The sequence below is a fragment of the Lepisosteus oculatus genome, chromosome 15 (genome assembly GCF_040954835.1).
Source record: "Lepisosteus oculatus isolate fLepOcu1 chromosome 15, fLepOcu1.hap2, whole genome shotgun sequence".
Taxonomy (NCBI): Eukaryota; Metazoa; Chordata; class Actinopteri; order Semionotiformes; family Lepisosteidae; genus Lepisosteus; species Lepisosteus oculatus.
Genome location: NC_090710.1, coordinates 5,506,289 through 5,531,497, shown reverse-complemented (window position 1 = coordinate 5,531,497; position 25,209 = coordinate 5,506,289). Strand labels below are relative to the sequence as shown.

Genomic DNA, 25,209 nt, shown 5'->3' with positions numbered 1-25,209 from the left:
TCAAAACCACCTTCTTCTATCCTTGTACCTACTGTATATGCTGTAATTTGATGTATTTCTTCATTTACACCTTCTGTCCAAGATCTCAGATTGTGTGATCGCACACTCTCGGCTAGGCATCTAACTAAGCCAGCTCACAGAATTACTGAAAACTACAGCCATCACCTAGTTCACTGTAACTGCATCTCATTACAATGTTCTCTGATACTTGAATCACGCGAGCCTCTAGACCCCAAAAAACATCATCTTTGTCTTTTTCACAGTTTTAAACACCACTCATATTACAGGTATCTTGTTTTGGAATACGGTAATAATGACTTAGACAGATAGAAGGAATGCATATTTTTTCTTTGTGGACTTCTACAGCACAGAACACCTAGAAAAAATAGAATTCCACCAGACCACTGTGATCAATGATTAGGTCTTAACTGTCAAAGTGGTTGAATTCTGTCAAATATCCTAATAACTAAAAAAAAGTATTCACAATGCCTTTGGCCTTAGATCCCTCTAGACAGTGTATTCTATAAAGACTGGATTCTAATAAGAGTGATACCACTGCCACTTGTATTAGTCTTATGTGTAATGTATAATTCTATTTTTTTCTACCTACATTTGCAAAAAAGACACAGAAAAGATGCAGAAAAGACTTACCATCCATCCACTATCAGAAATCCCACATTCCTGGAATGAGTCATATCAACTTAGAATTGCTTTCCAAAGCTGCAAGGAAAGATAACACTCTAAATGGGGTATTTATCCATCACAAGGTAAACACTCACATACAGGGACAAACATTTCAGAGACAGCAATTAATTTAGATAGTATGTTATTGGGTAGAAAGTAGTAGTAAACTGGAGCCCCCTGGCTAAATCCTATGTGGACTTTGGATCAACATGCAAGCTCCACACAGACAAGGCCCCGGAGACAAAACAATTCCGTAAATGTGTTTATGTTTATGTTTCGGACTGAGCAAAAGTTCGTGATTTCAATCTTAGCCAGGATTTTTTTTTCCTTACAGTTGGTAAAGAAACGTTCCGGTGCAACATGTTATCCTTGCTTACTACCCAAATCGCTCTCTGCACCTGTGGAGTTCCCTCTGGACATGGGCAAATGCACACACGCCAATGTACAGGTCAGTACAGTCCTATACAATAGGAATTATTGAATAAATTCACTTTATTAATTCACTTTAGAAAATTAAGGGAATAAGGAATGTCTTTGATCTTATACTTTGTTTTAGGCTTGTTATTTTCTTCTTTTCCATCTAAACTGGATATGTAACTGTAGATACTTATTTACAAAAAAGATTGTGGGAAAATGGAACAACCTGTCTAGCCATGTTGTTGTGCCTGATACTCTGGATTCTTTTAAGAAACAACTGGATGAGATCCTTGAAACAATTAGATACTGACTATTTAACAGGTAAAATGAGCCAATTTGCCTCTCGTTTGTAAATTTTCTAAATAACTTAATTCAATTCAGGGTCGCAGGGAAACAAGAGCCTATCCCAGCAAGCAGTGGGCACAAGGCAGGATACACCCTAGATGGGATGCTGGTCAATTGCAAGGCACACAGATACAGATACAGACAAACACTCACACCAGGGGCAATTTCCTAGAAGTCAGTTAACCTACCAGTATGTCTTTGGACTGTGGGACTGTGGGAGGAAACTGGAACACCCAGAGAAGACCCACGCAAACATGGGGACAGCATACAAACTCCACCAAATAGCACAGCCAGGTGCAAGGCAGAAACGGCAGCCACTGTGCCAGTTTGCTACCCTCTGTAACCTAGTGCTTCTTACCCTAGTGCTTTGCTTTCTTATTTTCTAAATACAGGTCTTGAGATCTGTGTGTCAGTGGTCCATTGGCACAAAAATCCACGAAGAGTCCATTCACTTGGCATACATTTCTGCAATCAGCAATAGCAAGCATTTCATTTATATTGAGGTAAGACAACTACTAGATCTGGCATTTTCCGTTCTGTAGGTTGTCATGATTGCTATCAAAAGTATGTAACTGCTTCCCTGATAGACAAGCTAGTTATATCTGTATTACAGTACTGTGCGTGTACTGTATTAGATTGCAAGGAGCTTAGGATCAAGTGTCATCTAAAGCACCAAGCAGCAGAAATGCATTCAGAAGTGGTTCTTCCTTCTTTTTAAGGAACTAGTCAAGGAGTACATCACTACCTAACTTATAACAATTACTGGGTTCTCATTCAGTTTTGTTGAGTATATTTTCTGAAAAATGTCCTGTATTAAAGACTTACAACTTTTGGAAGTCTATTGGCTGCCTTTGAATTGAAATACACAGTACTATGCTTGAACATAAAATGTTGGCTTGTGTATGGCAAAGGTTTACATATTTTATATATTTTTCTGTGTTCACAAAACTTCAAAGATCCTTGTCATGTCTTGCAGAATCAGTTTTTCATCAGTTGTACTGACAAAACTATTCACAATGGTATTGGAGATGCGCTAACAGAGAGAATCCTAAGAGCATACAGGTATGGTTGTTTTGAATCTTGAGGAAATCTTTGTTGCCTTGGTGAAATCTTTTTTTTTTCAATTTCCTCCATGTCAAGCCATGTCTCGATACTTTGCTTTAAAAAATTAGTGTCTGCCATTCTTACCCAAAGCAGCTTGTATCTGTATCCATTCCAATATTGTCATTTTGGCAGAAGGAAAAAAGACTGAGATATCCTGCTCATACTGTAGGAACAATTACACTGCCCTGTCTGTATTGTGAGCCTTCCTGTTACAAGTTCATAGTCATATTGAGTATTACAAAATTTTTGCTAATATCACCGTTTCATATATACATTATATAAGGACACGCCAATCCTAAAATCTCATTTAAATAGTTAGAATATTCTTTTAAATATCTAAGCTTCATAAATTTAAATTTCTACAGGGAAAAGAAGAAATTCCGAGTGTATGTTGTGATGCCTCTCTTGCCTGGATTTGAAGGGGATATCTCTACTGGAGGAGGTCAAGCTATCAAGGCAATCATGCATTTTAATTACAGGTATTCAGTCCTGACTTACTTTTTTTTGTTCATTTTATAAAAGGAAAGCATTTGTCTTTTTTTATTATGTCAACATATAATTGTAGACACAGTGTACTATTTGTTAAAATGCAAAACATGAAAGATCACTACCTTATCCCTCATGAAGTGCATTTCAAGCATCAAGCAACTTTCTGTCTTATACACTTGCAACCCAACAGTGAGGCTTATTTATCTGCAGTCTCGGCAAAATACAAGACATTTTCTTTCAGTTTGAAACCAGCACTACATTCATTTCATCCCACTGGAGGCCCAGGGAATTTCACAGGTGAAACAGAACAACCTGCCTAACCTGCAATTCAGTTGGAAAGCCTCACGTCGATCTAAGCACTTCATTGAAACTGTTTTTAAAGGAAAAATAAGTAATCAGCACATCAAATGCCAGCTAATTATAAACTATCTCCTGAATAATGAGGGACAATTATGGCCATTCTGCAACTGGAGCATTTAAAGATAACAGCTTAGCCCCAGCAGGTCGACATTTAGCATCACAAAAACACAGAATGAAAGCTTGATCTTGGAAATGATGTGATATCGTGTCTTTAAAAAAAAATACAGAAATGGAGAAGACAGAAAAAGCCGATACACTGGATACCAAAGAGCATCTCATAAAATATCACATTCCTCCTGGTTTTAGGTTGAACAGGTTGTGTTGAATGCAGCCTTGATTAGATAAAAGAATTCTACGCATTTGTACTGTATATGCACTACAGTACATCCCTGTTATATTTCATTTCAAAGCACTGTTTAATGTCTTGAAGGTCCCACAAAAATAAAGTCGATGATCGAAGAAGAACAGTTAATCTTAGCGTAATTACTGAAAATAAATTATGTGTACTGTACCTTCACATATTTTAATTTCACAGGTTGTGAATAAGTCCCAGAATTTGAAAAAATAAATTAGCAAGAATCTAATAACATGTCATCTGCTTGTGAACATTGTTATCTTTTGGAACTTTGTGGGGGTTTTTGTGTAACAGTCCTACTGTTATATCTTTACTAGCATGTTCTATAGGAAGACATTAAAAGGCAAAATAACAAACATACAGAACTGTTTTGCTCCAACATTTTTAAAGTATAGTATTAAAAAATATATCATATATCTGTAAAACATAACTTACTGGAGCTAAAAATATATTAGATATGCATATTGAAGTCCCTGAAGAAGTGTGGAAATATACTAACAGTCTCCAATGATAAAATTTGTTTCATCAACAGACTTCTAAATTAATTCCTCATTATGAACTGTTTTAATTTTACACTATAAGAACAAGATCAAACCTAAAGCAGAACTCAGTGTTGGAGATGTAAAAACAAACCCAACACAATAACACGTGTTAATAGGAATTTCTGAACCCTGGGACATTATGTTTTAATCTGCAAAAGACTGATGCCGGGCAGCACAGTGTCATAGTGGTTAGCATTGCTGCTTTGCAGTGCTAGGGCCCTGGGATTAACTCCAGGTTCGGGATGCTATCTGTGTGGAGTTTACTCCATGTACTCTGGTCTCCTCCCACAGTCCAAAGGCATGGTGGTACGTGTAAGCTACTTGGCTTCTGGGAATATTGGCTCTAGTCTGAGTGTGTGTGTTTCTGTTTGTGCGTGCCTTGTAATGGACTGGCATCCTATCCATGATGTATCCTGCCTTGTGCCTGTTGCTTGCCAAGAGCCTGAATTGGATGAAGCGGTTAGAAAATGGATGGACGGAAGGTTTTATAGCACCTTAGCATTGTTAAACTGTAATGGTATTTATGAAATACCCTGATGACAGTGTTGTGCTCTAATGAGCTGAAGCAAAGCACCTGAGAATTCCATCCATTCAACATGATGATTAATTAATTCAAGTAATTGCTTACACTTATATAGTGCTTCTCTGGGCACTCCACTCAAAGCACTGTACATACCACCACCTGGATGATGCAACAGCAGCCATAGTGCACCTGTGCGCTCTCCACACACATAAGTGGGAAGGAGAGCAGAGCAATAAAGCCGATTCATAGACAAGGATTATTAGGAGGCCATGATTGTTAAAGGCCAATGGGAAATTTGGCCAGAATGTCAGGGTAAGACCACTACTCTTTTCAAGAAACACCCTATGATTTTTAATGACCACAGAGAGTCAAGACCTCAGTCTTACATCTCATCCAAAGGATGACACCTTTTTACAGTATGGTTCCCCCCTTCACTATACAGGGGCATTAGAACCCACACAGACTGCAGGGTAAGCACCCCCTGCTGACCCCACTAACACCTTTTCCACCAGGTACCTTAGCTTTTCCAGAAGGTCTCCCATCCAGGTACTGACTCGGCTCACACCTGCTGAGCTTCAGTGGGCTGCCGCAAGGTGATATGGCTGCTGGCGATGCATGATGAAGAAGATGATCAGGTTAAGGCAGTAATAACCCAAAATGTTTGCTCTCCTTTGCAGATTAAGCATTGCTTACATAAAAGTTAACTAAGATAACTAAACAGAAGATAATTCTGACTAAACACCATTCCATTTCCCAGTTAATTATGCAGTACAATACCCAGGAGGCAGCATTTGTACCTTTACGTCCAGGAGCTCTGTGGTTCCATACAGTAGGTTCTAACTTTCCACTAGGAGGGATTTAAACTTACTAGTAAAAAGTAGAAACCTCTAATTCCTGGCTTAAATAATAACACTGTACTATAGTATCCTACAATCATTTATTTAAATCTTGAATACAGCTATAAATTTAATGTTTGCTAATGTTTGTCTTATCAAGCAGCGGAAACAAGGACAATTGAAATCAGAATTGAAAACTAAAAGAAAGTTTGTTTAGGTCAGCAAACAAGAAAAAGATGTTTGCACAAATAATTGTGGGTGTCCTGACCTGGCTTCTCTTCTATGGGGATGAAGCCCCACTCACTCTAGAAACTGGACAAATGTTTCGATTCACTTAGCTACTGAACTATCAAATAGACCCCTCTTACTTACAAGCCTTCTTATGTTCTCATGCTAATTATTTTGAGGGTATTGATACAGTAGATTAGGGAATACCCCTTAGGTAAAAGGAGATAGGTAAAAGCAGTTTATGATAAAGAACAGATTAACTGAATGCATTCTTGGGAAAAAATGGAATCAAAATAGATCTATTTGAACAGGGTACATTATTTAAAAATTAGTTGAATGTTAGTAGCCACATCATGGTGAATGTTATTGCTCAATAACGTGCTAATCAGAGATTGAACTGTCTATACAGGTAAAGTCATAACTATTATCCTAGTCATCTTAGTATTGCTGATGTCACTACAGATTACAGTTCACGTTTAACGGTAATGTGTATATGACATTCGGATATTGTGTGTCAACATAAATAATATACTATAAATGCAGCCCAGAATCTTTTGAAATCTATGCTTAAATATAGGGATATGGAGTGCCAAAAGAAGATGCAATATATTTGGTGTAAAGAAAAAAAAAACGACTGTGAAAAATTGTTAAAATATATCTGGGTCACATGGTAGCAATTAACTTTTTACTGGAAGGCTGACTGACAGACTCACTGACAGTTTTCACCAATTTGGCTTTGTGCAATGAAAAACTGCCAGTAAGGAAAGAAATGACAATGCTTTAAGATGTACTAGTTTTAATCTCCTTCTCTATTAAGAGAAATGATCACATGCTGTTCCCTTAGGACAATGTGCAGAGGGGAGCACTCCATCATCGAGAAACTCAAACGTGTGAGTAAGTAGACAAGTTGCTGATGCTAATTGATTTGATTCATCAAACCCATTGCGCAACAATGACTAAGACATGGTCTTGATTAGTCTGGACTAATATCCAAGGTAAGGGTGGGGGGTGCTGGCTGAGCCCACTTTTTGACCTGCAAACCTTTGTACAGTACATGAAGGATTTTCTCAACTACCCTTTATCACCGTAAAGTGAAAATCTTTTGTAATTAACACAGGTAACCAAATACTAAAGACTAAATGATAGGCAATGTGCTGCACTTGCATGGGCTGTCCTGTCTTTTTGTTTCAACATGGGAGAAAACCACACAAATACAGCACATGATTACAAAAAATACTCACACACTGTACAGCCTTTTGATTTTGCCCATCAAGCACTGGGTTTAAAATTTGCGATTGGCATGTAATAATAATAATAATAATAATAATAAACTTTATTTTATATTGCACCTTTACAGGTGGCTTCTCAAAGCGCTTAAAAGTGTAGAGAAACATTTTTATTTAGTCCTGGACTGTGATGGCTCTGTGTTTGTGCATGCTCTGTTTTGTGCTTAGTGTTATGTGGCTTACTGACTTTCACTCTGTCGAGGATTCTCATTGTGCTGCACCAGGGTCTTGTGTGTTTCAGCTAGTGCTTACTACTGTACTTTGAGCGTCACAACTTGCTGCCTGTCTGTTTTCCCTGTGACTCCTGCCCCACGTGTCATCACAGTGGCAGATTGCTGGATCAACTACATCTCCTTCTGCGGACTGAGGACTCATGCTGACCTGGATGGCAAACTGGTCACTGAACTCATCTACGTGCACAGCAAACTAATGATTGTCGATGACAACACCGTCATTATTGGTAAGAAACTTGTCACAAAAGGAATCTGCAGTAAACAGATTACTGAGAAATCCTGATCCTAGTAAAATCAATCATGATAAATCATGATTCTAGCAAATGGTACCAAACAGAACAAAACACAATTTGCATCACTGTACTGCCTTTTATGTACCATAGATGATGTTATGTTTGGGCAGGATTAACTTTAATCTGGTGATTTGCCAGTCTTTATATTGTTGATTGAATGCATCATAGTATCCAGTCCAGGAGGACTCACAGGTTACAGGATTTTTTCTGGCAGTACAATACATCATTTTTCTTGATACAAAATAAAAAGTACCACCATACTCCAGTAGAGGGCGCTCAATGTCTGGAGCACTTTACAGAATTCAGCCACACAACACAATAAATCTTTCTTGAGCCTCCCTCCTAAATTTTCCACAATCATTCTTTGTCATATCTAATTTAGAAATAAAACCCTCAGTAATAGTCAAAATAATTATCACTTGTAAGAAAGCGAATGCTATGTGAAATGTAATAACTTTTTTGGGGGGATGTGGGCAGCTCTGTATTATAATTTTGTACCATCTACATTCCAAGTTGATGCTTCTGTCTATATTATACTGTACAACATGCAGTGATGGGAGGAATGAATAAACAGCTTGTGACACACTGGAAGCAAAAATTTAAGAAAAAATGTATCCGTGACAAATTTAAAATGTTGATTTTCACAAAATAAAATCAATTTTCAGTTATTTTTTTTTAAACATTCTTGCTTGGTATGTGGTCATGGCCTTTGACGTAACCCCTTAAATTTACATTCACTTTTCCAATACATCCCACCCATCCACCCATTTTCTGACCCCTTTATCCAGTACAGTGTCACAGGGGAGCCAGAGGCCATCTTGGAAAGCAATTGGCACAAGGCAGGGTACACCCTGGATGGGATGCCAGTCCATTGCAGGGCACACAGACACACACACTCACACCAGGGTCAATTTATCCAGGCCAATTAACCCACCAGTAGGTCTTCGGGCTGTGGGAGGAAGCTGGAGCACCTGGAGGAAACCCATGTGATCACAGGGAGAACATACAAACTCTACATAGCTAGTACCTGAACAGGAACTGAACATAGAGCCAGCACTGCAGGCAGTGATGCAAACCAGTGATGCAAACCTCCAAAGCTTTTCCGAATGCATTCAGAAATTAAAAAAATAAATAAATCAACTATAACTTATGGATAACTGATGGCTGGAACTCAGACCACTGAAAACACCGATAGCAGAGGTGCTCACGGTCAACAAAACTGTTACACATGTATAAAATGCTTTGTGGGGCTGGTATTACCACCCTAGTTCTGCCACCCTAGTGCTGTTTCTGAACCTTGTCCTTTTGTTTCCGAGCAGGCTCTGCCAACATCAATGACCGAAGCATGCTGGGCAAGCGTGACAGCGAGATGGCTGTGGTAGTGGAAGACACAGAGTTCCTTCACTCCGTAATGGATGGGGAAAATTACCAAGCTGGAAGATTTGCACTGTCGCTCAGAGTAGAGTGCTTCAGGTGCATGGACCAGTTTATTTCATATAAAAATAATATACTGTATTTCATAAGTGGACAAAGCCTGAAACCTTTATTATGGTTATATATTTAGTACCAGAGAAGTAAAATGTCACTGAATTCGAAACAGATACAGTGTACTCAGCATTAATTGCTTGATGTGTTATGTTGCAATGCTAAGAAGATTGCACTGATTTTTATTCAGTGTCGAGCTACAGTAAGCTAAGGGAGTGTTACCTAAAAGCCCAACCTGTTAGATCTAATTTCCAACCTCACCTTACTTCCTAAAAAACACCTACAGTAAGTTACAGTAAAGGGAGTAGTTGTAAAGAGAATAAAACTAAGAATATTACAGTACCCTTGTGAAGAAGTAGATAATAAGTAGATAGGTTCCTTGTAACAGCAGGTTCTGACAGAGCATCAGTGGTTAAGTGGAGCAACTGGGGCAAATATTGTTTTCCCAATATATTCCAGTTCCTCCTAATTATTGGGCAATAAAATGGAAGAGCCAGATTTCTGTTTCAGAATTTTACACCACGTCAACAGTTAAGTTCTATAGAACCATATCGGTATTGCCCCTTATAATTGTCTGGAGTTAATACTAAGTTTTCAATTTTTAGACAAACTTTCTTCTTTATATTTCAGACCTGCAGTGTTTAATTAACGACCACAATATGAGTTTGGACTTTGATGTAAAATAATTAAGGCTACAAAGTTGATGAAGTCTTTCTCAATGCAAGAACACGTTCTTTTCCTATATGACAGAAACAAGATTCAATTTAAATGTTAATTTGAAACAATTTCCCTACTTGTGCCAAGTTGTCAGGAAATTAATTTGTTAGGAGATATTCTTTGTAATTTGATCAAACTTTTTCTTTTATAAAATTGCCTGCCATATCATGGTTCATGTAGAAACATCTGAAGTTTGCTAATTGTATACGGTAGTATTGTTAGATGCCCTTTTCTTAAGCTATTTATGTGTTCATAGTGCTTAAAACCACAAAACGTTTCTCTTAAAAATCAGAAGGCAATAATTCATTGATGACATCTTAACCTGCCTTATTTCTTTCATATAGACTGGTTCTTGGGCTTCTGGGAGACCTCAGTGTGGATGTCAGTGACCCCCTCAGTGACAGGTTCTACAAGGAGATATGGATGGTAACAGCTGCAAAGAATGCCAGTGTGTATGACAAGGCAGGTGACACTTTTCAAGATTCTCTGTGCTGGAGGTCTATTCTTGATGTAGAAATCTTAGACAACCATTTTATCATAAACAATTGAGGACATAAAAAAAGTTCTACCTTGGAAGGAATCATTTTAAGTTCCCTCTTTGGTGTAGATATGAGTGTTAATAACCTGTCACCTATCTTGCTGTATTGATAAACAGCGTATGGGACATACTTAAGATGTACTGTAAGCAGACGGTTACTGACAAGGTTTCCCTCAAAAGAAGTTTCCCTTTTTTCTCTCGGCTGAGAAAGAGGTCTTGCATAATGTCTTCCTTCTGTGAATGTATCGTGCCTTTTTTAATGTCAGACTGAAAGAAAATCAAATTAGCCTTCCACTCTCAGTCCAACAGCTGTAATGTATATCTAGCACCAAATATTCTATTGAACATAATTGATCCATTGTGTTTCCTTCATTACTATGAAAATGATGTCTTTACTGTATATGTTTTGGTTCTACGGCACTTAATCATATATAGCTGCATTATAGAACATAATGGTCTGATCCATGTAACCAATTGGTTTTATATGCGAACAATATCAATTTTAGAAAAGCCAAGCCCCTTATTGACAAAGTGGGAATTTTTGCTTTTGTTACAACCGATGCATTCCAATTATAATCACTTTCAAAGTTTCTTTTATTGCTACATTTGTCAGTACCATACAGTGCTGTAAGCGCAGTTAAGACACAAAAGAGATGTGCTTTGATGAAGGACGAAGCCGTCACCAGCTTGTGAGACCAAAACCGCTTTAACCTTACACAATACAACTGTGCAGGTGTTCAGGTGCGTACCGACTGACGCTGTGCTCAACAATAAGATCCTGCGGGAGTACATGTCTCGCCCATCCTTGGCCACTGAAGACCCCCTGCTGGCTTGCGAGGAGCTGAGGAAGATCCGTGGATTCCTCGTCCAGTTCCCCTTCTATTTCCTCTCGGAGGAGAACCTCTTCCCCTCAATTAACTCCAAAGAAGGCATGATGCCCGTGGAGCTCTGGACATAAGGGAACTCTCCTCATGGCCCTAGAGAGGACGCAAAAGCATCTCTCGCACTTCCTGCTAAATAGTGTGAAGACAAGCTCTGTTTCAGTTTTATTTATGTCTTCAGCAGAACTGATCCTACTTCTTTCTCTCCTTGCACTCAGTTTATGAGGGTGTGATAAGAGATGAAAAACCGTAGTGTCTCCCATATTATTCCATGTGGTTAGTTGCTTGTTCACATTTTCTTCACAATGAGTTGTGGAGACAAGTTAGTTTATTGCTGTTTTATCATTCAATCAAATGGTGATAGCGGAAATTCCCAACTGTGGGTTCAATTTATTTCAAATGAATAAATATTTGTTACGAATCATTTTCATCAGCAATTATTTCTGTCTCTTTAAAATGAAAGACTACACACACAATTATTACGTATAGTACATAACACTGCTACAGTACTTTACAGTTTTAACTGAAGAATAACTCATGATGGAGTTTTGCATCAATACGTTGACAGCAACAAAATACAATTCTACTCTAATATTTAGATTATGCAAAGATGGCTTTTATCTTGTTTTATTATCAAAAACACATAATACATTTACAAATGTAATCATAGAACCTCTAATTAATAAAATATAGGCCTATATCTGGAATATAAGTTTCTGTTTTTTATATACTCACATTTGAAAATCATAATTAATGTTTACATTCACAATAAAGTATTTTTTTCCTCATTTGTTTACAGTCTTTTAGAACAGGTAGCGTATCCTTTATTAGTTTCTATTTTCCACCTGCCATTTGGCTTCAGTGACTTTCTTTTGATCAACAGAGACATTGGTTTGAGATAAAATGTAACACAAACTGTAATACACAACAACATACAATACAATACAGTATATGGGTGTACATAGCAACTCAATGGCATACTTTAATCAAGAAAACAGCAAAATATACAATATGAAGAACTTTGTATGGCTTTCAGTTTTAGCTTCTCATACTACAAAACACATTGCTTTTGCAGTTCAGCATAGAACTTTTTAAACCTCCAGTCCATGTCTGGCTTTTACTTCATGCTTTATAATGACATCCATATAAAAGATGATCCCATTGCAACAGTGGACAAATGGTGCTGGCATAGGAATAGCATCACAAAAGCTGGATAATATTGAGAGATCTACAGTAAATAGGGTATCCAAAAGAATAGTGGATTAAGTGATTTAAGGTATTTGTAAAAGAGTGGTGAAACTCTTTCCCTGGAATGAGTATTACAAGAAACACTGCTGCAGGGAAAATAAATACTAGCTGACTTTTTTTCTCCTTCTAGAGTTTTTTCTTTCGTTATACAGTATATATTGCGCTTGGAAAACCCAAGCCTCTGACAGATTCGAATACAACAAAGCTTTACTCAGACTAGGAAGGCTTTGGTCTTACAGTACGTCCTGTCTTCCCCCCTGAAATGAAAGCATTTTCTGTTGTCATTTAAATGTCAATGAGATCGTCACCACTCTCGTCACTTTCCACAGTCAGCTGCCTCGTCCACCACTTCTTCACCTCTGAGCCTGAAGAGGTCTCTTCATTCATGGGGTTCGCCTTGCACACGATGGACTTCATGCTAGTCCGACCTCCAAACCGCAAGTTGACAGAGGAAACAGAATGACTTATAGGTTTAGGTGCTGAAAAGTCATTGATAAAACAGCTTTAATTAAAACAGCCTGGGAGCTTCAACATTACAGCCAAGTTACCAAACATTGCACATTAATACATTAATGGACAGTCAACCTTTGCCATTTCATACATACAGTACGAGAGATCCCTAAGGGAAGATCTAGCTGCATACCTTTAATTATTTGGTTTAAATAATGAATAAGGATGTTTAAATGTAATTTAATGTGTACATTAACATGACTGGGAAAAGAGTTAAAATGGCAAAGTAACTGTACATTGTAAGAAAACTATTATTTATAATCATCTACTGTACAATACAGAATAATAGTATTCCAATAACTTCTGGATTCCTTATACTGATACAGTTCAAAGTTTTTTTTAATTATGTTTACTAACTGAATTAAAACATTGTCAAACTGCAAATAATTACCCCTTTAAGTTAATTATCTACTAAACCTTCCAGAATACTTGCAGTTTATTTGCAGTTTTTATGAAGACATACTAAAGTAAAAACCCTATAAGAAGTGACTTAAACTATCAGTTCAAACAGAAGATTGTATACTTCTCTGTACAATCAAAATATTATAAACCTCTCTTTTAACAAAAGCCAAATATAACTGCATCTCCACAAACCACTTCTTTTTTAATATAATTAAAAAAATGTTCAATACTCTAAAGCATATTGAAGTTTGGAGAAACCACATTTCACAACAACAATAATGAAATTAATTGATTGTTTTCACCTTTGCTTATATATTATATTTTAAAATTATTCTGGATACTGTAGCTGAACACTTGGTTTAGCATAGTCCATGTGTATTTGAAGGCACTGAATTTACAGCCCCATCTTTTTAAAAGAATATACAGTACAATCAAAGCTGACCTTTTTATATTATTTCATTTGCTCTTTACCTTTTGCATTCTTGAAACACAATTTGAAGTAATTTCTCATTTTTGTCTATTGATTCAGCTGATCAACACTTGGATCATGCCTTGTGAACTGCTAGTAACCTAGGCAATGTACTGTACCCTTGAGGTGATGTCGTGTGAGCCAAATTCACTCTTCCGCTGAGACATTTTGAGAAATACTGGGTTCACTTGTACTTTTGTGAAGCCCTTAGAATTGTGCGTCTGAATGCAAAAGAACAAGTAAGCATCATTCAGCTTAGCTTTGCAATGAAGTCAGAGTTTTACTTACCTGCTGGTAAGCGCCACTGACCAAACTTCCTCTGCGGTTTGCCCAACTCTGTTGAGTCCTGCCGATAACCTCCTCTGTCTGAAAGTGTGGGGCTGAGCAGCTGCTGCTGACTGCTTGTCTGCACACAAAATATGTTATTCTGTGGTACTTTTTCAAAACAGAGACTGGAGTCCAAAGGTCCAGCATTTCCCCCATTATGTATTTCTTTCTTGTTTAAATGCCCAACCCGCATTCTCAATACAGTATACAGTATGGATTTCTTTACTGACATTTTCACTATAGGGCATATCTCAATATAGTTCAGGTGGGTAGCTGCGTCAGCATGCATAGGCTGCAAAGGAGCAAGTAATAGGTTTATTCCATGCTGAAAAAAAGAAGAAAGAGAACACAACGTTTCGGCCGTGGAGCCTTCTTCACACCTGAAGAAGGCTCCACGGCCGAAACGTTGTGTTCTCTTTCTTCTTTTTTTCAGCATGGAATAAACCTAACATATCTCAATATAGCTTGGAATAACTTCTCCATATACGCCATTTAAGAGATCTTTAAGAGAACAGAAGACCACTATTGGGGCTAAGTGCAGTACGATCAACATTTATCTTTTGCTGTGACTTACAAAATAGAATATTTGGCACCTTTAAGAACAAATCAATTGTGTAAACAGGCCTAGCATCCTCCTAGTGAAGGGATGAACCTCAGGGAGATGTCTCCCCATCAGGCCGGAGGAATAAGCACGCAGTTAAGAGACACTTAAACTGCAGGTTCTTTCTGTTAAACTCCCTTGATGTCCCATAATATCATATAAAAGCAAATAGTAACAGTGCTACTTCTTCCAGTTTCAACTGTAACATCAAATTCAAATGCTACCTGACCCCATTATGAAGCCAATAGGAAGACATGAACAGTAAGTACAGTATACTATACTAAGTGTAGTAGAACTATACTTCATTACTGTGTAAAAAATATTATCTTTTGTTGTACATTATAAATCCATATTTCCAGTTTTTCTTTGTGTGCTTTCTGGATTACACTTCTAGTTGACTCGTGTTCCAAAACAATGGATTTAAACATCAATTTCTTCTGTTTTTTTGATGCCAATCCGAGAAAAGAAAAAGACCCACTTCATGCTTTCTTTAGGTCCTTAGACAAAGCTGTGTCCGTATCCTTTACACAGTGCAGTTCTTGCTTTGATTGAAAGCTGGCCTTGCACAGTAATGAGCTTCACTCTCGAAGCCACAGCTAGTGGCCTTAGTTTGACTGGGCACATCACAGGCACTCTATCTGCAGGTACTGTATATCAATGATATTTGACTTTTTCAAAGGTGTACTTTTATATTCTGAAAGGCATTGCAATATTTTTTTTTGCACACTAAATGAAAAAAATGTAGCTTGGTCACATCCTTGATTTTCCTGTGAAGAGTTTTGAATTGTCAGTATTTTAGGAGTTGTATAAGCCTAGTTCCAGGGAAGGAAACACCAAGAGTTGTTGAAACACAGGTACTGTATATACAGTAGTATGATCATAGTCCAGTTTCCATATTGACACAGCAGAGATATAATGGCAGATTATTTTGGAACATAATTTTTTTTTTTAGCATCCACTGTTGTCTGCCCATACAAATCTAAGAAAAAATAATAAGACAAAGTTATGGGGAACAGTGTGACTTGGCTAAACTGGCTCAATGCATCTGCAGTAGCACAGACCTTTTCAAACAACTACTATACTGTTCATTCTCAATTAACTCAGTCTCTAGGTTATTTCTTAGTGATTTTGCATTCCCTTTGTCACTGAAGTGACTGTTTTTTCTACTCTTAGAAGTTGCAAAACCTGTCAAGTAATGTCAGTAGTCTTTTGCTACTGGCCAGATGGGAGTCCCTTCAGCCACTGAAGTCCTCTATAAAACTGTCAGGTTCGATACCTCTGGCTGTGAAGGGTTGTCCTGGTTGTTGGCATTGGCGTCCTCACTAGGCAGTGTTGTTTCAATGCTGGGGGGGTTGAGGAATCGACTCAGTTCCTGCTGCTGGCTCTCTCTCAAACTGTGAATAATACTGCATGACTGTTGTTGTTTCTGAAAAAAAACAATCAATATCAACTTGAATTTAAAAGCGTTCATGGAATAGCAGTGTTTGTAATAAAATAGTAAATAGGAAATTTGTTAAACTAATGAACATGCTTTATGTAACTTTAACAGCTTATAAAACAGTACGTTTATGAGAAACTATGATTATTAGTTACTACAGTGCACTCCAAAAGAATTGGGATAGCAAAGTCAAAAGTGACTTTAGACATTTTATTGGTCAGTGCTTCACCATGCAACATGACGATGACACCAACGAGTTTGTCAGGAGAATAAAGGTGGCAAATCCTACTGTGCAGTATATTGGCCAAGTCAATCTCCAGATTGAAATGCAATTGCATTTTACATATTGTACTGAAGAAAGAACTGAATTCATTCAAAGGCACTGCAGCAAAAGCTTGGCAAAGCATGATTACACGAAGACTTTGATGAGCTCAGTAAGTCATAGACATCATGCAGTTATTGCCTCAAAGTTTTGCAACCAATTACTAACTTTTACACTATAAAATGAATTATGTACCCGAGTCCTTATACTTTATTTGGAAGAAGTAGGTTAAACACAAAGTATGTGCTTGCTCCAATATGATCAAATGCAGACAGGGAACTATCCAAAACAATTGAGATATTTTGACATGATATATGTAAAATCCAAATGGTCAAAAAAGCTGTCTTTTCATAAGAAAATTATCTTTTTAGAATTATGGGGCTAATTGACCTTCTTGACTCTTGACAAAGAGTAGCCTCAGTGACCAGCCGGTACAATAAGAAAATAAAAACAGGCTACACAATACAGCCCTTTTAAGACCAAACCTAAGAAACAATGTGGTTATCTGTGTGCATCACATAAACTATACAAGTCATCTATAATATAAATTCACAGGAGCAAGTAATGTGGCACTGTTCTTTTGTGTGCGTATGCAGAACTTTAGAATGCAACTTTAATTCCAATTTTCTGACAGAGGCTGGACAAGTTCAAAACCATACCTCTAACAGAGAAAAAAATGGAAAATGTCTACATATTGTGATTTGGAAAAAAAATGTGATTGTATTTTCTGTGTTTTGGTGCAGTGCATCATTTGGCTATCAGCACAACTCCCACTTACAGCCCTGATGCGCTTCAGGCACTTTTTTAACCACATGCGTATAGTCTGCTTGGCAACCTCTTCCTCTATTGTGTACTCGAGCTGCTCCCGTGCCAGGAGTTCTTCCAGCTGAAGGCTCTTCCTGATGTCCACTGACCTGTAGGAGAGCATGCTGCAAGAGGTTGAGAGGGTCACTGACATGAAGGCAGGAGCATAACATCTGGTGACAAATGAACCATGAGTTCAAAATACAAGTGTCTAACTTCAGGACATTTTCTTCAGAATCTTCAGAATGTCTCTATCTTCAGAAATATAGATACCCTATTGTGAATTCTTGAACTTCATTGCTAATATAATTGAAATAATTAGCTGCATAGGTAAAGTTACATACTGTACTATAATATGCCAATCCATCTACGTTAGAGGATAGTTTAGGAAGAAAGTGACATTATCTGCCAAGAAATTGAAAAGTTTGATTGAATTCAGTTGAAAGTTCAATTGAAAACATTGAAAAAATATAAAATGCAGCATGTAAAAAAAACAACCTGAATTCACTGATATACAATACAGTAAGCACTGTGGCTCTGGTTTTGAAAAAATGGGTAATGGTATCACGTTCATAAAATTAGGTTTTAAACTATTCACACAATGTGAATATAATTGATAAAGGTGGTGGATGTGTCTAAACCATACTCCTCAAGAAAAATTCAAGGTCAGGTGAGAGAATTGTTCCCCACTGCTTTCTAGTGAATATGGTTCCGACAAGAACAACAGGTAAGATAAGTAACTATAAATGTCAGCAAAAACAAAAACAAAAAAAGCTAAGAAAAACCTAAAATATGTTAGTGGAATACTGTACGTTTTCAGACCTGTGAACTCAATGTTTGGTAGAAGTATGTTTGCTTGGGAATTACAGCCATTTTTGTGACAGATTTGCTCAAGCTCACTCAAGTTGCTTGGGGATCACTTGTGGACAGCAGTTTTCAAGTCTTTCCACAAATTCCAAATATTATATAAATATTTAAATCAACAAAATGTAAAAACTGTGCAAGGGGACAAATGTTTTTTTCAAGGTCCTATATGTGTTTCATTTTTAAGCATATACTGTACCTCAGGACATCGTGAAAAGTGACATCTCCGCCATTGTGTAACCTCTCCATCTCATAGCACATATGTTTAAACAGGAGCTTGTCCTTATCCAGGTCCACCTCCAGTCTCCCTCTCAGCAGCCGGAGCAGAAATTTAACTCGTGAGGTAGGAATTACACCCTAGTGACCATACAGGAAAAAAACAGATAGAACTTTATTGTTACTATTACAACAATGGAAGCTTGATTCTCCAATATCAACAAACTTAGCAGCAGACAATAACATCTGAATGAATGAAAAACGAAGAAGCTAATTCAAAATATATTTCACAGTCCTTTGGGGGGTTTCAGGATTAATGGATTTACAACAGTGCAGTTTCAAATTAACATTATTTAACTTTCAGAGTGAATATATCTGGTCTAAGAGAAAAAAAGTCATTAGAAGTTATCCTACCTCTCTTTTGTCATCAACCATATTCCAAATGATCTGAAAATGTCGCAGATCATTATAGCTCAGCAGCTGGTCCTCTTCAGTGGAGTAAAACAGGGAGAAATTCTCCACAATTATAGCTGAAAGACAAGTGTACCATCTGAGCCTATCTCAGGAGAAAAAGAGGCTTGAAGCATAGTGAAATTATGATTTCAAATATGGATAAATGACTAAATATAGCAAAACTCCTAGTGATAAGAACCTAAAAAAACTACTTGGACTAAGTGTTCTTTTTTCCATTACTGGGTTAAAAGCAGCGTAATAAAATGATGTATTACAGTTTATTACAGCATTAACAATACACTGATGAAATGGAGGACAGTCTAATTGAAAATAGGACTGTTCAATGTTTATTTGACAAGGCTGAATATGAAAATGTATCCAAAAGTATGTCTACAGTATACAGATACATAATATTTATAGGTATAATAAATCTATAGTGATATACTGAGTATCAAAAGAAATAACTGTTTATGATGTCTGTTTTAAAACAAAATAAAGTATACATGTCATGAACACTGATTAAATGTTTTTGGTGTCCTTTTGATTAACTGATCATTCATGTGTGGCTGCAATACACTCTACTGATTTTGACTGTTCCTTAAGCACTAAGTCACCTTGTCAGTGAGAGATAAAGTGATTTAATCTGTGGAATATCAAGATAGGTGAAAATCCAGAAAGGTACCAATTTGTCCCATTTAACAAGGTAAACATGCCTTCATGCCTTGGTACACTGCTGTTTAGGGTACTCACAATTTCTATTCTGGCAAGAACATACAGACAAATACAGTCCACTGATAGCAGGTCATGATTCTGGAGACCATGGTTAATGTGGAGGTCCAAGTGAGATGAACTGGGGAGGGGTGCCTGGTTACAACTAATCTCCAATTTTAGAGATTGATTGAAAACGGACTGCAGAGTGCTATCAGTGCTATCAGTCCAACCCTAACTTCAGGTGGGATAGAGGAATGATTTGAATCAATATGATTGATTGGCTTATCCCCTTGCCTGAAGAAAATGACAAACTGATCATGAGGATAAGCATGTCAAAAACCCTCCACCTTTACGAGGAATGGGCCAGAGAACCGCTGCAAGGCTGAAGTTGGGGTGGAAGGAGATAAGCAAAATGAAACATGCAAGTGAGTTATACAGAAATGTGATTTATACAGTACGTAGGTAGGTAGAAGTGAATAAAATTATGATTTGATCTCCTCCAACACTGTAGTTTAAAACTTCAGTAATTCAGCCAAACCCTTATTTAAGGCCGAGCAGAGACTGGATTGAAATGATTTAAGAAACAAAGAGAGACCCCATTATGCTGATCATAATTCTTAAATTAAGAGAACTAAATACAGACCATGATGGAGGAAAAGGTTAGAAAATTGAAAGAATAAAAGGGATAAGTCTAATAGTAGCCTTAGTGCCATGTTCAACTCAACCACAGATAATGTGGAGTTAGGGGTTTAATGCTCCAAACAATGTTGATTTAATAAGGGTAATGAAAGGGACTGCAATAACGTCTGAAGGAGGAGGATTCAGTGTATTGATCCAGAGCTAGACTCCATGAAGCCTCCCCACATGCAGCAAAACAGATCACAAAATGCAGCTGAGGAATGTGGAGTGATGGCGAGATTTCATGAAAACCCATGGGGTTGCAAGCCATGACTTCCCAAGAAATTTTGGGGTCAGGGGCCCAACACCACATGATTCTGTATGCCAGGAAGGAAGGGAGGGGTACCCCCTGCCAGGACCGCAGCTGAAACATTCAAAGAAGCAGTACCAGGGGTGGTGAGAGTTGTGACTTAACATGAACCTGGACCCAACGTGAGCTACTGTACATGTTTGGACCTGCACAGGGGACAGAGCAAGATTCAGTGGCAGAGCAGGTGAGGAGTACAAGAAAAGCTCTGTGGAGGCGTGACACCATCAAGACTATCTGAGGGAGAAGACGGGTGGCATGGCGACTGCGCTGAGCAGTCTGGGGGACTTGCAGGAAGTTGAATAGGAGTGACAGTAGATTGGACTAGCCGTTCAAGGGGGTGTCGAGTTCTAAATTCAGCTTCTGAACTGGACTGGAGTTCCATGACTTGCTGAGCTGGATGGAGCGCTGGGCACGAGTAAGACCATGCCCCATTCTCACCAGGGAGGAAAACATAAGTTGGAATAATTCAACTATTTGAAGCAATTTGTTCCTGTGATGGAATTCATATATTTGGACTAAAATTTATCAACTAAATGGAGATTCAACCAATTAATAAGACAAGAAATTACATCTTCCCCCATTCTTCGATCCCTTGATGTTTCTCTGTTCGGTATCTAGATACTCCTGCCTGTGTCTTGCAATTTATCTTGTCTGGTGGGAAAGGTGGCCTTGAGTGTCATTATCCCTCCAGTGAGCTTACATTATTTTTTAAATTGATTTCCTTCATCATTCAATCTTTTTATCAATCTCAATTTTCTCTCACAGTCATGAATGACACAATTTGTCCAGAAGACAAGCCATAAGCCAAAAAAGGAGTGCAAATTTATTAACATGTTTAAATTGTTTCTATATATTATTATTATTATTATTATTATTATTGAAAGTGTGGATGTCTCATTTCTAGAACTTTATTAATTCCCCGTGTCCTGAAGGAATGGGGATAAGTTAATTTCAGTAAACTTAATCTTTCTATGAATTGGAAAAAATAATAATTATTATGTATTTGCTTAACAGATGCACTTATCCAGGTCAACATCTAATATATTCAAAGATAACTGATGATTAGTAAAACAAAATGTAGCATTTCATTACGGAATTGCCCTAATATTTATAGCAGAAAGGAAGATAAATTAATTAGTAATTTCTGTTATGTTCCTGGCTTTTACTACACAGCTTGCTTACCCACGAGCAAGTTCAGCATTATGTATGCAATAATGACATAGAAGGAGCAGAAGTATATGAGAGCTCCTGCATAGTTTCCACAGTCTGTCTCCCAATAACGATGTTTATCTGGAGTGCAGAAAGGTGGCTGTACCTGTGCAAAAAAAACAACACAAAACATGTACATAAATATTTAACTTGCACTAAAAGGTAAAGTGTGTATCTACAGTATGCTGGCAGATTTTTACAAATAGAGGTTGATTTTTTTTTGACTGGTTGATTTTTACAAATGGTTGGCTGAAGTCCTTCATTTTAACTTCAGTTATGCTTTAGTACATAAAACAACTGATTTAGCAATAAATTATACACAAGGAACTGTGTATAATTTTCACCTCCATCATCATCAGTATTTCTTTTGTTATTAACAATTCCATACAGGATGTTTTGGAATTAATTCACTTTTTCTTTGTTTAATGAACTTATCATTTACTAATTTAGAGTTTAGAGAAGCCAAGGCAGGAGTCATCTATTCTGTGTAGAATGTCATCTATAGAAACTCAATGAATATACTACTGTATACATCTTAAAGATATGCAGTATGCAAAGTGAATGCATTTACTCAGGCACATTTTAACTCTATAAACGACTTTACTTTGGATTGGAAGTATCTGCTGGTACATTAAAAACATTTAGAGACTTTATTAAAAAAATTTCAACTGCTGTAAGTAACACAGTTTTACTGATTAATGTCTTGTGCAAATCTCCCCTTACCATACAGTCATGCATAATCTTGTTCCAGTCTTCGCCTGTGACAATTCGGAAGAGAACAGTGATGGCTTTGCCAGCAGTCGAGAAATTTGCATGTCTGCCATTGGGAAACAAGACACATACATTAAGCTTAATGAGGATGAAGTGCATCTCTCTAGTCCAATTAACTGGGAGAAATAACCTGAATAAATAGCTGACAAAATTAATCTGCTACAGAGAAGAACTAAGTCTTTACAGTAACACTCCCTACCCTCATCAATGACACTTTTCTGGGTGAAGTTAACAAACTCCTACTGTTCGGCAGGCATTAAGGATAGCTGTGACAGTGCTACATGTCGCACGTTCTGCAAAGCAACACTGCCGTCAGCTGTCAAGACAGCTTAAAGAAGAGAATGCCAACCTGTTAATATTCTCTCCGTATTTCACCGTGCCAAACAAAACTACTCCCGCAAAGGCGTAGCACAGCAGCAACAGGAACATTCCCACTATGATGAAGAAGCTCTTATACATGCTGACAACCACTGTCAGCAGCAGCATTTTAAGTGTTACCTGTGGAGGGAAACATAAACATTCAATGACAACTTTTGGGAACAGTTTGTTTCTCAGAGCTGAGTAATGAAGTTCTAGCAAGGCTTTTTTTACGTGTCCTTTCTATGTCTGTCCTCGAATGGCACCAGTAGAACAGAAAAACTGACTTTTCATATTTGTAATACTCCCAAAGAATGATTTACGGATATGTGCAACCAATTAAGATGTTCCTAATTTATCAGTACAAATTTCAACCTATATTTGTATATAATCTTCAATTCACTTTTCATTGTCTTTTGTACAGCTGATTCAAACAGTGCAAGAGGATTATATAGCAAAAGAATGCTTATCAGTGTTCAGAAAATATTTCAGACATTTAATGTTGTTCTCAAGATGATCATACTACTGTACTTGCCTGTGTAGTCAGGGTGCCCTACAACACCATATGCAAATGAGGAACCTGAATTACCCTGGGACAAGTAAAGTCCTAACATGAAAAATGTCATAAAGGCATAACAATCTGAAGTCAAAAGAAATCAAAAGAAAAACTCTGCCCCCTCAGACTCATTTTGTACTATTTTCGTCACTTAACATGTACTGGCCATAAAAGGAATAAACCCCTTAGTCAGACTGGGAACAAACCCCTGGTCATACTGGGAACAAACCTTAACCCTAGGCTATGGCTCTTCCACCGCCCAAGGACATTATCCAATTCAGGAGGTTCAAGGAAAATTAATACTTTTGGGACTGGTTCCCAGTACAATGGGTACTGGCTTATATTATACAGATCTGACAAACCTCTTACGCATTCCAAATGTGTGTATTGGTAAACCAAAAGGCCATACAGTACTTTGTAAAGAAAAGCTTCCTGCACTTGGTTCTTTATTACCTTTGAGCAGGCTTGTAATGCTACCGTTACTGAAGAGTGAATGACTTTAAAGATCTAAAAGAGAATAAAAGTCATGGGGATGATCCACAGCAGGTGAACCCATGGGAAAAAAGAGTTACTTGTGTTTTCTTTTCAAAATGGTTTACTCACATGTTTCCCACAGATGGAAAAGAACCTGAACACTATAATGCAAGCTCCCATCATATAGGTATACTCATTCTGAAAAACACACAAAAAAAATCATTTTCATTTCAGCACACATCCAGGTACAGTATGTACTGAATGTACTGAAACCTTTTCCTTTCAGAAACTGATAAATACAGAATACATCTGGACTATCCCATTTTCATGTGTACTGCAGGAAAACTGTTGCAAAGATACACACAGACGCAGTATAGTATCTGCCCTTTCTTTTGTGTCACCGATAATTCAATAAATTAATGAATGTAATTTTTTAAGTGCTGGAAACCAATGTACAACACCCTTTCCGTTAGCTATGTACGAAAGTACCCACCAGTAAAGCAAAGTGAAGAATGACCCATATAACTCCAAGGGAGGTCACCAGCAAGTCATAACGGTTTCGTCTACTCTGCCAAAAACCAGCTGGTGACATTGCAATCAATTTCATTGTCACCTAGAATCGAAAACAGTAAAAATGAAAAATGTTATGATACTCTTAGATGGCATTTTTATTGCTATTATCACTGGCCAAAACACTGCAAGGCACATTTTACTGATTGGATTAGCTAATAGAACAAGTTATGGTTCTTCAGGGTCTGACGTGAGTTTCAGTCATGGGCCAATGGATACTGCAACAATATTCATTTTCTGTTTTAAAAGCTGCTATTTATTTAAAAAAATATGTCTGTACAGACAGATACTGTACTGTAGGTCGAGCGATCTTTCATCACTTAACTATGGGAGTCGACTGAAATAAGGTTTTGAAGTGTTCATCAACCAAGAAACATCTTTGACAAAACAATATTCCCAAGCCGAATGATAAAGCGGCTTGACATACAGATGATATACAGTAAGTGAAGAGTGGCATAAGACCAATACAGAAAATGGAATAGGCACATCTCAAGCACGTCTTTCCCAGGTTTATTGGCTTTGTACACAGGTTGCGGATGTTCTGTGATAAAACCGATCACCAGCACTGTTTTGGGAGGTTGCTTGCCTTAATATAACAGCTGC

The 25,209-nt window shown here is 37.5% G+C and overlaps 2 protein-coding genes across 9 annotated transcripts in view; one reads left to right on the top strand and one right to left on the bottom strand.

Annotated features, from left to right (window-relative positions):
* Positions 1–12,104, top strand: part of LOC102688611 (phospholipase D1) — a 50,379-nt gene extending 38,275 nt beyond the window's left edge. For 2 of the 3 annotated variants that reach the window (XM_015363337.2, XM_006638947.3), the window contains 9 exons: positions 1,019–1,132; positions 1,839–1,949; positions 2,423–2,508; positions 2,916–3,029; positions 6,728–6,777; positions 7,495–7,629; positions 9,015–9,168; positions 10,242–10,359; positions 11,169–12,104. In XM_015363337.2, the coding sequence (XP_015218823.1) occupies positions 1,019–1,132; positions 1,839–1,949; positions 2,423–2,508; positions 2,916–3,029; positions 6,728–6,777; positions 7,495–7,629; positions 9,015–9,168; positions 10,242–10,359; positions 11,169–11,393 (1,107 nt within the window). In that variant the 3' untranslated portion in view covers positions 11,394–12,104. Of the gene's footprint in view, positions 1–1,018; positions 1,133–1,838; positions 1,950–2,422; positions 2,509–2,915; positions 3,030–6,727; positions 6,778–7,494; positions 7,630–9,014; positions 9,169–10,241; positions 10,360–11,168 lie in introns of those variants that run through there. The other variant, XM_015363338.2, reaches the window with a different exon arrangement.
* A 164-nt stretch (positions 12,105–12,268) lies between these two features.
* nalcn (sodium leak channel, non-selective) overlaps positions 12,269–25,209 on the bottom strand; it is a 158,016-nt gene continuing 145,075 nt past the window's right edge. For 5 of the 6 annotated variants that reach the window (XM_015363454.2, XM_015363458.2, XM_015363456.2 and 2 more), the window contains 11 exons: positions 24,530–24,649; positions 24,166–24,234; positions 22,999–23,147; positions 22,602–22,695; positions 21,852–21,984; positions 18,932–19,047; positions 18,501–18,658; positions 17,412–17,562; positions 16,150–16,299; positions 14,234–14,351; positions 12,269–13,043 (listed from right to left, as the gene is read on the bottom strand). In XM_015363454.2, coding sequence (XP_015218940.2) covers positions 12,850–13,043; positions 14,234–14,351; positions 16,150–16,299; positions 17,412–17,562; positions 18,501–18,658; positions 18,932–19,047; positions 21,852–21,984; positions 22,602–22,695; positions 22,999–23,147; positions 24,166–24,234; positions 24,530–24,649 — 1,452 coding nt within the window. In that variant the 3' untranslated portion in view covers positions 12,269–12,849. The remainder of the gene's footprint in view (positions 13,044–14,233; positions 14,352–16,149; positions 16,300–17,411; positions 17,563–18,500; positions 18,659–18,931; positions 19,048–21,851; positions 21,985–22,601; positions 22,696–22,998; positions 23,148–24,165; positions 24,235–24,529; positions 24,650–25,209) is intronic. The other variant, XM_006638901.3, reaches the window with a different exon arrangement.